This window comes from Tamandua tetradactyla, chromosome 4 (assembly GCF_023851605.1).
Source record: "Tamandua tetradactyla isolate mTamTet1 chromosome 4, mTamTet1.pri, whole genome shotgun sequence".
Taxonomy (NCBI): Eukaryota; Metazoa; Chordata; class Mammalia; order Pilosa; family Myrmecophagidae; genus Tamandua; species Tamandua tetradactyla.
In genome coordinates, this window is record NC_135330.1 from 83,055,784 (window position 1) to 83,070,961 (window position 15,178).

Here is a 15,178-nt window from a genome sequence, read left to right on the forward strand (position 1 = left end):
TATATACCACAGTTTGTTTAGCCACTCGTCTGTTGATGGACATTTTGGCTGTTTCCATCTCTTTGCAATTGTAAATAACGCTGCTATAAACATTGGTGTGCAAATGTCCGTTTGAGTTTTTGCCCTTAATTCCTTTGAGTAGATTCCCAGCAATGGTATTGCTGGGTCGTTTGGCAATTCTATATTCAGCTTTTTGAGGAACCGCCAAACTGCCTTCCAAAGTGGTTGCACCATTTGACATTCCCACCAACAGTGGATAAGTGTGCCTCTTTCACCACATCCTCTCCAGCACTTGTCATTTTCTGTTTTGTTGATAATGGCCATTCTGGTGGGTGTGAGATGATATCTCATTGTGGTTTTGATTTGCATTTCTCTAATGGCCAGGGAAGTTGAGCATCTCTTCATGTGCCCTTTGGCCATTTGTATTTCCTATTCTGAGAGGTGTCTGTTCAAGTCTTTTTCCCATTTTGTAATTGGGTTGGCTGTCTTTTTGTTGTTCAGTTGAACAATCTCTTTATAAATTCTGGATACTAGACCTTTATGTGATATGTCATTTCCAAATATTGTCTCCCATTGTGTAGGCTGTCTTTCTACTTTCTTGATGAAGTTCTTTGATGCACAAAAGTGTTTAATTTTGAGGAGTTCCCATTTATTTATTTCCTTCTTCATTGCTCTTGCTTTAGGTTTAAGGTCCATAAAACCGCCTCCAATTGTAAGATTCATAAGATATCTCCATACATTTTCCTCTAACTGTTTTATGGTCTTAGACCCAATGTTTAGATCTTTGATCCATTTTGAGTTAACTTTTGTATAGGGTGTGAGATATGGGTCTTTCATTCTTTTGCATATGGATATCCAGTTCTCTAGGTACCATTTATTGAAGAGACTGTTCTGTCCCAGGTGAGTTGGCTTGACTGCCTGATCAAAGATCAAATGTCCATAGATGAGAGGGTCTATATCTGAGCACTCTATTCGATTCCATTGGTCGATATATCTATCTTTATGCCAATACCATGCTGTTTTGACCACTGTGGCTTCATAATATGCCTTAAAGTCAGGTAGCGCAAGACCTCCAGCTTCGTTTTTTTCCTCAAGATGTTTTTAGCAATTCGGGGCACTCTGCCCTTCCAGATAAATTTGCTTATTGGTTTTTCTATTTCTGAAAAATAAGTTGTTGGGATTTTGATTGGTATTGCATTGAATCTGTAAATCAATTTAGGTAGGATTGACATCTTAACTATATTTAGTCTTCCAATCCATGAACACGGTATGCCCTTCCATCTATTTAGGTCTTCTGTGATTTCTTTTAACAGTTTTATGTAGTTTTCTTTATATAGGTTTTTTGTCTCTTTAGTTAAATTTATTCCTAGGTATTTCATTCTTTTAGTTGCAATTGTAAATGGGATTCCTTTCTTGATTTCCCCCTCAGCTTGTTCATTACTAGTGTATAGAAATGCTACAGATTTTTGAATGCTGATCTTGTAACCTGCTACTTTGCTGTACTCATTTATTAGCTCTAGTAGTTTTGTTGTGGATTTTGCCGGGTTTTCGACGTATAGTATCATATCGTCTGCAAACAGTGATAGTTTTACTTCTTCCTTTCCAATTTTGATGCCTTGTATTTCTTTTTCTTGTCTAATTGCTCTGGCTAGAACCTCCAACACAATGTTGAATAATAGTGGTGATAGTGGACATCCTTGTCTTTTCCTGATCTTAGGGGGAAAGTTTTCAATTTTTCCCCATTGAGGATTGTATTAGCTGTGGGTTTTTCATATATTCCCTCTATCATTTTAAGGAAGTTCCCTTGTATTCCTATCTTTTGAAGTGTTTTCAACAGGAAAGGATGTTGAATCTTGTCAAATGCCTTCTCTGCATCAACTGAGATGATCATGTGATTTTTCTGCTTTGATTTGTTGATATGGTGTATTACATTAATTGATTTTCTTATGTTGAACCATCCTTGCATACCTGGGATGAATCCTATTTGGTCATGAAGTATAATTCTTTTAATGTGTTGTCGGATACGATTTGCTAGATTTTTATTGAGGATTTTTGCATCTATATTCATTAGAGAGATTGGCCTGTAGTTTTCTTTTTTTGTAATACCTTTGCCTGGTTTTGGTATGAGGGTGATGTTGGCTTCATAGAATGAATTAGGTAGTTTTCCCTCCGCTTCGATTTTTTTGAAGAGTTTGAGGAGAGTTGGTACTAATTCTTTCTGGAATGTTTGATAGAATTCACATGTGAAGCCATCTGGTCCTGGGCTTTTCTTTTTAGGGAGCTTTTGAATGACTAATTCAATTTCTTTATTTGTGATTGGTTTGTTCAGGTCATCTATGTCTTCTTGAGTCAAAGTTGGTTGTTCATGTCTTTCCAGGAACCCGTCCATTGCATCTAAATTGTTCTATTTATTAGCGTAAAGTTGTTCATAGTATCCTGTTATTACCTCCTTTATTTCTGTGAGGTCAGTAGTTATGTCTCCTCTTCCATTTCTGATCTTATTTATTTGTATCCTCTCTCTTCTTCTTTTTGTCAATCTTGATAAGGGCCCATCAATATTATTGATTTTCTCATAGAACCAACTTCTGGTCTTATTGATTTTCTCCATTGTTTTCAATTTCATTTATTTCTGCTCTGATCTTTGTTATTTCTTTCCTTTTGCTTGCTTTCGGATTAGTTTGCTGTTCTTTCTCCAGTTCTTCCAAGTGGACAGTTAATTCCTGCATTTTTGCCTTTTCTTCTTTTCTGATATAGGCATTTAGGGCAATAAATCCCCTTTTAGCACTGCCTTTGCTGCGTCCCATAAGTTTTGATATGTTGTGTTTTCATTTTCATTCGCCTCGAGGTATTTGCTAATTTCTCTTGCAATTTCTTCTTTGACCCACTCGTTGTTTAAGAGTGTGTTGTTGAGCCTCCACGTATTTGTGAATTTTCTGGCACTCCGCCTATTACTGATTTCCAACTTCATTCCTTTATGATCCGAGAAAGTGTTGTGTATGATTTCAATCTTTTTAAATTTGTTAAGACTTGTTTGTGACCCAGCATATGGTCTATCTTTCAGAATGATCCATGAGCACTTGAGAAAAAGGTGTATCCTGCTGTTGTGGGATGTAATGTGCTATAAATGTCTGTTAAGTCTAGCTCATTTATAGTAATATTCAAATTCTCTATTTCTTTACTGATCCTCTGTCTAGATGTTCTGTCCATTGATGAGAGTGGTGAATTGAAGTCTCCAACTATTATGGTATATGTGTCTATTTCCCTTTTCAGTGTTTGCAGTGTATTCCTCACGTATTTTGGGGCATTCTGGTTCGGTGCATAAATATTTATGATTGTTATGTCTTCTTGTTTAATTGTTCCTTTTATTAGTATATAGTGTCCTTCTTTGTCTCTTTTAACTGTTTTACATTTGAAGTCTAATTTGTTGGATATTAGTATAGCCACTCCTGCTCTTTTCTGGTTGTTATTTGCATGAAATATCTTTTCCCAACCTTTCACTTTCAACCTATGTTTATCTTTGGGTCTAAGATGTGTTTCCTGTAGACAGCATATCAAAGGATCCTGTTTTTTAATCCATTCTGCCAATCTATGTCTTTTGATTGGGGAATTCAGTCCATTAACATTTAGTGTTATTACTGTTTGGATAATATTTTCCTCTAACATTTTGGCTTTTGTATTATATGCATCATATCTGACTTTCCTTCTTTCTACACTCTTCTCCATACCTCTCTCTTCTGTCTTTTCAGTTCTGACTCTAGTGCTCCCTTTAGTATTTCTTGCAGAGCTGGTCTCTTGGTCACAAATTCTCTCAGTGACTTTTTGTCTGAGAATGTTTTAATTTCTCCCTCATTTTTGAAGGACAATTTTGCTGGATATAGAAGTCTTGGTTGGCAGTTTTTCTCTTTTAGTTATTTAAATATATCATCCCACTGTCTTCTAACTTCTATGGTTTCTGCTGAGAAATCTACACATAGTCTTATGGGGTTTCCCTTGTATGTGATGGATTGTTTTTCTCTTGCTGCTTTCAAGATCCTCTTTCTCTTTGACCTCTGACATTCTAACTAGTAAGTGTCTTGGAGAACGCCTATTTGGGTATATTCTCTTTGGGGTGCGCTGCACTTCTTGGACCTATAATTTTAGGTCTTTCATAAGAGTTGGGAAATTTTCAGTGATAATTTCTTCCATTAGTTTTTCTCCTCCTTTTCCCTTCTCTTCTCCTTCTGGGACACCCACAACACGTATATTTGTGCGGTTCATATTGTCCTTGAGTTCCCTGATACCCTGTTCAAATTTTTCCATTCTTTTCCCGATAGTTTCTGTTTCTTTTTGGAATTCAGACGTTCCATCCTCCAAATCACTAATTCTATCTTCTGTTTCTTTAAATCTATCATTGTAGGTATCCATTGTTTTTTCCATCTTTTCTACTTTATCCTTCACTTCCATAAGTTCTGTGATTTGTTTTTTCAGTTTTTCTATTTCTTCTTTTTGTTCAGTCCATGTCTTCTTCATGTCCTCCCTCAATTTATCGATTTCGTTTTTGAAGAGGTTTTCCATTTCTGTTCGTATATTCAGCATTAGTTGTCTCAGCTCCTGTATCTCATTTGAACTATTGGTTTATTCCTCTGACTGGGCCAGATTCACAATCTTCTGAGCGGAACCATTATCTTCTGCTGGTGTCTGGGCATTTAGTCAAAACCACAATGAGATATCATCTCACACTCACCAGAATGGCCATTATCAACAAAACAGAAAATGACAAGTGCTGGAGAGGATGTGGAGAAAGAGGCACACTTATCCACTGTTGGTGGGAATGTCAAATGGTGCAACCACTTTGGAAGGCAGTTTGGCGGTTCCTCAAAAAGCTGAATATAGAATTGCCATACGACTCAGCAATACCATTGCTGGGTATCTACTGAAAGGACTTAAGGGCAAAGACACAAACGGACATTTGCACACCAATGTTTATAGCAGCGTTATTTACAACTGCAAAGAGATGGAAACAGCCAAAATGTCCATCAACAGACGAGTGGCTCAACAAACTGTGGTATATACATACGATGGAATATTATGCAGCTTTAAAACAGGATAAACTTATGAAGCATGTAATAACATGGATGGACCTAGAGAACATTATGTTGAGTGAGTCTAGCCAAAAACTAAAGGACAAATACTGTATGGTCCCACTGATGTGAATTGACATTCGAGAATAAACTTGGAATATGTCATTGGTAACAAAGTCCAGCAGGAGTTAGAAACAGGGTAAGATAATGGGTAATTGGAGCTGAAGGGATACAGACTGTGCAACAGGACTAGATACAAAAACTCAAAAATGGACAGGACAATAATACCTAATTGTAAAGTAATCATGTTAAAACACTGAATGAAGCTGCATCCGAGCTATAGGTTTTTGTTTTGTTTTGTTTTGTTTTGTTCTTACTATTATTACTTTTATTTTTTTCTCTATATTAACATTCTATATCTTTTTCGGTTATATTGCTAGTTCTTCTAAACCGATGCAAATGTACTAAGAAACGATGATCATGCATCTATGTGATGATGTTAAGAATTGCTGATTGCATATGTAGAATGGTATGATTTCTAAAAGAAAAAAAAAAAGGGCAGCACAATACTACCTGATTGTAATGTAATTATGTTAAAACACTGAATGAAGCTGCATCTGAGCTATAGTTTTTTTTTCTTATGTATTTTTGTATTTTTTATTTTTATTTTTATTTTTTCTCTATATTATCATTTTATTTCTTTTTCTGTTGTCTTGCTATTTCTTTTTCTAAATCGATGCATATGTACTAAGAAATGATGATCATACATCTATGTGATGATATTAAGAATTACTGATTGCATATGTAGAATGGAATGATTTCTAAATGTTGTGTTAGTTAATTTTTTTTAAGTAATAAAAAAAAGAATGGGAGTAAAAATCAAAAAAAAAATACAAACAATGCAGAAAACAAGCATAAAAAATGTAGGAATGGGGCAGGCCATGGTGGCTCAGCAGGCAGAGTTCTTGCCTACCATGCTGGAGACCTGGGTGTGATTCCTGGTGCCTGCCCATGAAAAAAAAAAAAAAAAAAGCAGGAATGGTAATATTAATATATGACAAAACAGACTTCAAGAAAAGACATATTACCAGAGATAAAGGGAAATATTTTGCAATGACACAAAGGTCAATTATCACAAAGGTAAAATAAATGTAAATGTGTATACACTTAATAACAAAGTGACTGAACTAAAAAGATAGGGAAATAATTATCCTTTGAGATTTTAATACTTCTCCCTCAATAATTGATAAAATAACTATTAAAATCAGTAAGTCATGGTGAGGAATGCACAACTATGTAATAATACAGTGAGCCATTGACTATATACTTTGGATGAATTTCTATGTTATGTGATTAAATCTTAGTAAGATTGCATTTTTTAAAAATCCTGATAGAGAAGATTCTAATCATATTATTGAACAGCTGAAAAATCAATCCGTAAATATACAAAAAGCATCTGACAAAAGTCACTACCTGTTCATGATAAAAGTTCTCATCAAACTAGTAATGAAAGAAAACTTCTTCAATCCTATAAAAGATATTTATGAAAAATGTACACCTGCAGGCAAGAATGCTTGCCTGCCATGCCAGAGGACCCGGGTTCGATTCCCGGTGCCTGCCCATGTTAAAAAAAAAAAAAATCTACACCTAACATCCTTCTCAATGATGAAAGAATGAATAGTTTTCCCTAAGACTAGGACCAAAGACAAGGATATACATACATTCTTACCCACTTTTTTTCAATATTGTTCTGGAGGTCTTAATCAATGCAGCAGGTCAAGAAAAGCAAATAAATAAAAGGGAGACAGATTGGAAAAGAAGTAAAACTATTCACAGAATATACAATTTAAAAATCCATAGGAATCTAGAAAAACAGCCATTATAAATAATAGTGAATTTACCAAATTCACAGGATATAAGCTCAATACAGAAAAATTGTGCAAGTGAAAAATGAATTTTAGAAAACTATAATATACAAAATAAAAATCCAATACATGTAACTCTGAGGGACAAGTTTAACAATTCATACACTAAAAACTATAAAACGTTTCAGAGAGAAAATAAAGACCTAAATAAATGAAGCGATAAAACAGGCTTTGGTTTAGAAATCTCATTAGCAAGTGGTCAATTCTCTCAAAATTAATCCAAATATTTAAAAAATCTCAAAGTATTTTTTTGTAGCAATAGACAAGCTGATTTAAAAATGTACATGGAAATTCAAAGGACCTAGAAAAGCCAAAAAAAATTTTTTTAATGGTAAATTTTTATGGTTTTCACAATGTGATTCCAAGACTTACTATAAAGCTACAGTAATCAAGACACGTAGTATAGATCACTAGGCCACAACAGCCCAAATATATGGCTAACTGACTTTCAACAAAGTTACCAACATCATTCAATGAGGACAGTCTTTTTAATAAGTAATGCTAGAATAACCATATGAAAATAAGTAAACTCTGACACTTACCTCACACTACATGTAAAAAATTAGTTAGAAATCTATCACAGACTTAAGCATAAAACAATGATATTTTTAGGAAAAAACATCCAAGAGATTCTTCATTATCTTGGAATAGGCAAAAATTGCAAGTGGAAAAAACATAGACTGGATTTCATCAAAATTAGAAACTGCTGCTCCTTGAAAGGTATTGTTAACACAATAAAAATGCAAGTCACAAAAAGGGAGAAAATATTCACGGTTCCTGACAAAGGACTTGTATCCAAATTGTATTTGAAACACAAATCATTAAGACAGCTCCCCCATAGTCAAAATATTTGAACACCATCTCAGTAAAGAAGGTATGAGAATGGCCAATAGGCATGTTAAAAGATACTTGGCATTATCAATCATCAGGGAAATGTAAATTAAATCCACAATGACATACCACTAGAATCATAACACAAATCATAAGACTAACCAAAGCAAGGGGTGTTGAAGATGTGGAAAGACTGAACTTTCATACTGCTGGTCAGAATGTTAGTGGTAGTCACTTCAGAAAACAGGTGGGCAGTCTCAAAAAGTTAAACATATATATTTACCTTACCTAGCAATTCCACTCCTAGGTAACTATCTAAGAGAAATAACAACATATGTGCACACAAAACTAGTTCGTGAATGTTCACAGCAGCATTATTTACAATAGCCAAAAAGTGAAAGTAACCCAAATGTCCATCAACAAATGAATGTACAAAAATGGAAAACCACTCAGCAATAATAAGGAGCAATTTACTATTATATGCAATAACATGGATGAATCTCTAAAAACATTATGCTGATCAAGAGAAGCTAGGCATAAAAGAGTACATACTGTAGGGGTCCATTTATATGAAACTGTAGAAGAGGCAAAATAGTGTCAGAAAGCAGATCAATGACTGACTGAGGGGTGGAAGGTGGACTGGCTGTTAAAGGGCAGTGAGAGAACTTCTGCAGGTGATGGAAATGTTCTGTATCCTGATCATCATGGTGGCTACATAGATGTATATATTTGGCACAATATATACATATATATTTGTTCACAACCTCAACACTTAAAATAAGACTTTTTATTATATGTAAATGTTTCAAAAAAGATGATTAAAAAAAAATCAACACAGAACTTTCTAATTAAGGTGACAAAAGGATGCCGAAATACTGATCCTATCCCCTCAGTCTCACCTGTGAGGATGGGATGGGAGTCTGCCTGCAGCCATCCACTAACAGCAGTTCCCACTGTTTACTCCAGTGTACCATACACAGATTGTAATATTCCGTGGCTGCCATGCAATGAAAGTTGGAAAGCACTAACCTAAGAATGATTTAAAGTAGATCCCCAACCCTATGCAAACACTTAACTAAAAATTCTATACCTTAAGCACACTTATCAGTTTCTCTTCTGGTGCCTTCTCTTTCTTTAGAAAGTTGTATAAGTAGACATGGGCATTCGGATTTGATGGAAACTTCTCATCATATGCATAATTGGTGAGTATCTCTCGGGCTCCATCATGATCCCCATAGAATTCCAGCATCTACATAAATAAGTCATAATGTCTTAGCTAAATTCTGTAAGACAGTTATTCAAAAGACAATACAAAACAACTTCATTGATGAGTTTGAAAATTTACAAAACTGACAGTTTGCTATAAAGGGAACAATGGTAAGGCAAGTTTTTGCTTTCACCAGCATATGTGTTACAATTTCTATAGAACACAGAAGATCCTTACAACAAAGGCTTTTACAGTTTTCTTTTTTAAATATTTTGTTACTGAAACATGTAGCAACTTCAACATAAAAACTGTTCTTATAAGAAATCAACTCATCAAGGCAGGGTATGCCAATGACTGAAAATAGGTCATATGGCACACCTAACTTCAGTGCCTAACATAACTTCAGCCACAAAAAGAGTACTCAGGAATTATATTTTCTGTCTTTTTGTTCCCATTCTTATAAAGATATTCCCAGATTCACTGGCATTTGGTTTCAAAGACTATTTTCTCATAGCTCATTATCATTTTAGCACTCATGAAATGGTCACCAAGCAAGCTGTTTTTCATTTTTATTCTAGAACCCAGGGTCAAGGTCTTCTTATCCTAATAATGACTACGGGATGAATGGATATCTTTATCAACTTCTAAAAACCACTATTCTTCATTCCATACAGTGACCCAATTCCTAATTTTTGTCCTTTTCCTTCCTATAAACCCCATTAAATCATTAAAAATATTTCTCCTTTTCTTTTAAACTTAATAGGAATAATAAAGAATTGTACTCACAACTATATTGCAATTTATACCATAAATTTCTGGCTATGACAAGTTAGCCAGTGGTGAAAATAAATGCAGTATATCAGAAAAATAAACAGAAATTACACTAAGACCAAAAAAGAGATGCCAAATTCATTTTATTCAAGTTTCTCCATTCATTTCCTTCTAATTAATAAAGATTAGGAAGAGGAGTATGACAAAATGAAGCAAATACAATATATAAAAAAGTCTACCTACCTCTACATAACTCTTCACAAAGGGATCCCAAACCCCAGGAATCTGAATCAATGCACAAAGATTATTTATAGATGTTTTCCAACTGTGGCTGAGCATATTCTGGGTTGCAGCACTGTAAGCATAATCATCCTCATCTGCCCAAAGATAAAACATAAAATCTTGAGGACTTTTGCATCAGATAATGGCAGTCTACGAAAGGTCAATCAAACCCCATGTTAGGAAAAAAGCACCAGAAATTCTTAAGCATCAAAGAGCTAAGAAATTAATTTAAAAATTACTAGGCCAAACTCTAGGAAAGAACAAGCACCCAGAAAGGTAAGTTTTAATATCTCATATCATCTGAGAGATACAGAAAACCGTGAATATCAAAAATGAAACAATCCCACCCCGTTGCCACTGAGCTCTGTGAACGTGCATACCAGGGTCCTGCCCCCCAGCCTCTCACACACCAGGGCCCTGCCCACAACTCACACACAACCAGGGCCATGCTCCCCAGATCCACGGACCAGCACAGCCATGTCCTCCCTGCCAGGCACCCACGCATCTGTGCACTGACCTCTTGAGCCCTGCACCCCACCCAACCCTGCCCCTGCACACATGCACACCCTTGCCCCACCCAATGGCACAAATGCCCTCCTCCCACGTCTGGGAGATGCTCTCAGGCACACCTACACACACAGCCTCCACCCTGCACAAGCGGGTACCTCTACCCCACCCCACCCCTGCACCTGTGGACCCATGCCAGGGCCCCGCCCACCTGTCATCACCTAGCCAACAATCTCCATGACTTGTGCCCCCCTCTATACACTGGTGCATCCACATCCCAAACCCCCTGACCCCCTTCCCCTGCACAAGGATATACCTGCACCCCAACCTTCCTGTGCCCCGACTTCTGTGCCCTGTTCTCTACACTTTGACATCCACGACCACACACTTCGTGCACCCAACCACATCCTACCCAATACCAGCCCCAGCACAGCTGCTGAGCACCCCCACCAGCCTCCTGCCAAGCCTCACCTCTTTTACCCCATGCTGCACCCTGCTCCTGTGCTCCAACGCCTGCCTGAACTGCACCTCGCCCCCAGGGACTCCACACCACACATTCACAACCCTGTGACCCACACCCCATACTCCACAGGCACCAGCGTAGAGTCCCCAATCCCTGCACCACAACCCATCACCACACTGTTGTGCCCCTCCCCACACTCCGCATCCTGCTCTGTACCTATCCTGCAAAGACAAAGCTTTAGACTATGAAGGAAATCAACATCCAAAGTAATACTATCAAGATATTTACATGCTGCGAACAAAACAGAAGATCACTAAGCATATGAAGATGCAGGCAGATACAGTACAGTCTAATGACCAAATTAAAACACAGAAGGAGACACAGACTTTGAAACAACTAATCAAAGCTGTTCATGAAACTTTACTAAATAAAATCAGTGGGACTGCTAATGACACAAAGGAGATCAAAAAGACACTAGAAGAATATAAAGAGTAATTTGAAAGAATAGAAAAATAGCAGATATCACAGAGATTAAAGATGGTACAGACCAAATAAAAATATATACTAGAGGGCAGGCCACAGTGGCTCAGCAGGCAGAGTTCTCGCCTGTCATGCTGGAGACTTGGGTTTGATTTCTGGTGCCTGTCCATGTAAAAAAAATAAAAATAAAAAGATATATACCAGAGGCACACAACAGCACATTTGGAAAGGCAGAAAAAAGAATAAGTGAACTAGAGAAAAGGACAATTGATTCTGAACACACAAAAGAGCAAATGATAAAAAAGATGGAAAAATCTGAACTGGATATCGGGGAAATGATGGACAAAACAAGCACAAAAATATAAGATTCACCACTGTCCCAGAAGAAGAGAGGAGCAAAGGGCTAGAAAGATTAATGGAGGATATAATGGGGGAAAACTTCCCAATCTTTTTAAGAAATAAATATGCAAATCAAGGAAGCCCAATGAACAACAAATAGAATAAATCCAAATAGGCCTTACCCAAGACACATGCTAATTAGTCTGCCAAATGCTGAAGAGAAGAAGAGAATCCTGAAAGCAGCAAGAGAAAAACAATCTACTACATACAAGGGAAACCACATAAGATTGCGTTTTTGGACTATTCAACTAGCACTATGAAGGCAAGAAGGCAGTGGTATGATATATTTAAGTTCCTCAAAGAAAAAGACTTCCAGCCAAGAATTCTCTAACCAGCCAAACTGTCTTTCAAAACGGAGGGAAGTTTAAAAGCTGAGAGAATATCTCAACAAGACGCGAGCTCTACAAGAAATACTAAAGAGATTTCTGCCAGCTGGAGAAAAAAAGATAGGAGAGAGAGGTCTGGAGGAGGGCACAGAATTGAAGAGTACCAGTAAGGGTAATTTAAATGATAAAAAGAGAAAGAGGGAAAAGAATATATAGATCTGAAAAATAAAATCCAAAGTATAAGATGGTGGATTCAAGAAACACCCTTATATTTGTAACTTTGGATGTTAACGGACTAAACCTACCAATAAAAAGATACACATTGGTAGAATGGATTAAGAAATATAATCCACCTATATGCTCCTTACAAGAGACTTATCTTAGATAAAAGAATACAAAGAAACTGAATATGGGAGGATGGAAAAAGACGTTCCATGCAAGCGGTAACCAAAACAAAGAAGGAACAGCTACACTAACATCAGACAAAATAGACGTTAAATGTAAAGACATCATAAGAAACAAAGAAGGACACTATACATTTCTAAAAAGGGACAATTGAACAAGAAGAAATAACAATCGTTAAGTGTCTATGCTCCCAATCAAGGAGCTCCCAAAGTATATGAGACAGACACTGGCAAAACTGAAGGGAGTGATAGATGATTCAAAAATAATAGCAGGCGACTTCAATACACCACTCTCTTCTATAAACAGAACAAGCAGAGGATGAACAAGGAAATAGAGAACTTAAACAATTTGATAAATGAATTAGACCTAACAGACATATATAGGCTGTTACACCCCAAAACATCAGGATATAACATTCTTCTCTAGTGCTCAAGGAACATTGTTCAGGATAAATCATACGCTGGGGCACAAAAAAAGGTCTTTATAAATTTAAAAATATTGAAATTATTGAAAGCACTTTCTCTGATCACAATGGAGTGAAGCTGAAAATAATTACCAAAGAACAAGAACTTTCACAAATATATGGATTTTAATTAATACACTCTCAAACAATGAGTGGGTCAAAGAAGAACTTGCTACAGAAATCAGTAGCTTATCAGGAGACAAATGAAAACAAGAATACAACATATCAGAACTTATGATATGTGGCAATGGCTATGCTGACAGGGAACTTTATTGCCCTAAAATGCCAATCTTAAAAAAAGAAGGAAAGAAGGAAAAAATAGGAAGAAAGAAGAAAAACTGAGGACTTACTGGCTCACCTGGAAGAACTTTAGAAAAAACAGCAAACTAACCCCAAAGCAAATAGAAAAAGACAAATAACAAAGATTAAAGCAAAGTTAAATGAATGGGAGAACAAAGAACAATAGAAAGAATCAATAAAATTAAAAGTTGGTTCTTTGAGAAAATCAATAAAATTGACAGGCCACTAGCAAGACTAATAAAGAAAAAAAGGGAGAGGATGTAAATAAACAAAATCAGAAATGAGAGGGGATCATTACCAGGGACCCTAAAGAAATAAAGGAAATCATAAGAGGATACTATGAACAACTATACGCCAACAAACTAGACAACTTAGATGAAATGGACAAATGCCTGGAAACACAAACAAGCTGCAATGACTCAGGAAGAAATAGAAGGTCTCCACAAACCAGCCACAAGTAAAGAGATTCAAACAATCATCAAAAATCTTCCTACAAAGAAAAGCCCAGGACCACATGGCTTCAGAAGGGAATTTTATCAAACATTCCAAAAAGAACTAACATCAATCCTACTCAAACTTTTTAAAAAAACTGAGAAAAAAGGAACATTACCAAATTCATTTTATGAAGCTAACATCACATTAATACCAAAACTGGGCAAAGATGCTACAATAAAGGAAAGCTACAGACTTATCTCCCTAATGAACACAGATGTAAAAATTCTCAACAAAATGAGCAAATCAAATCACAGCACATTCAAAGAATTATACACCATGACCAAGTGGGTTTATACCAGCAATGCAAAGATGGTTCAACACAAGAAAATCAGTTAATGTAATATAGTGCATTAACACACTGAAAGGAAAAAATCATATGATCATCTCAATTTATGCTGAAAAAGCATTAAACAAAATTCAACATCCTTTTCTGATCAAAACACTTCAAAAGATAGGAATCAAATGTAACTTCCTCAACCTAGCAAAAGGCATATATGAAAAATCTATAGCTAACATCATACTCAATGAATGGTGAGAGGCTAAGATCAGGAACAAGACAAGGATGCCCTCTGTCATCACCACTACTCAACATTGTACTAGAAGTTCTAGCAAGAACACTTAGGCAGGAAAAAGAAATAAAAGGCATCTAAATTGGAAAGGATGAAGTAAAACTTTCATTATTTGCAGATGACATGATACTGTACTTAGAAAATCGTGAGAAATCTACACCAAAGTTAGTTGAGCTAATAAACAAATTCATTAAGGTAGCAGGCTATAAAATTAATGCACAAATATCAATAATGTTTCTATACATAAGCAATAACCTAACCAAGAAATCAGTTAAGGAAAAGATTCCATTCAAAATAGCAACTAAAAGAATCAAGTATCTAGGAATGAACTTAACTAGGGATGTAAAAGGTCTTGAACACAGAGACTACATAACTAGTTAAAAGAAATCAAAGAAAATCTAAATTGGTGGAAAGGCATTCCCTGCTCGTGGATAGGAAGGTTAAATGTAGTGAAGATGTCAATTCTACCCAAAATGATCTACAGATTCAATACAGTACCAATCAAAATTTCATCAACCTACTTTGAAGACTTGGAAAAGCTAGCTAGCATATTCATTTGGAATAGAAAGAGATCCTGAATAGCTAAAAGCTTCCTAACAAAAATGAAGTGAGAGAATTAACACTCCCCAATTTTAAAACTTATTATAAAGCAACAGTGGTCAAAACAGCATGGTTCTGGCACAAAGACAGAAGTA

The 15,178-nt window shown here is 36.0% G+C and overlaps 1 protein-coding gene across 9 annotated transcripts in view; it reads right to left on the reverse strand.

The window, feature by feature from the left end:
• Positions 1-15,178, reverse strand: part of TAF1A (TATA-box binding protein associated factor, RNA polymerase I subunit A) — an 80,623-nt gene that overhangs the window by 15,805 nt on the left and 49,640 nt on the right. For all 9 annotated transcript variants that reach the window (XM_077157923.1, XM_077157922.1, XM_077157921.1 and 6 more), the window contains 2 exons: positions 10,038-10,171; positions 8,907-9,065 (listed from right to left, as the gene is read on the reverse strand). In XM_077157923.1, the coding sequence (XP_077014038.1) occupies positions 8,907-9,065; positions 10,038-10,171 (293 nt within the window). The remainder of the gene's footprint in view (positions 1-8,906; positions 9,066-10,037; positions 10,172-15,178) is intronic.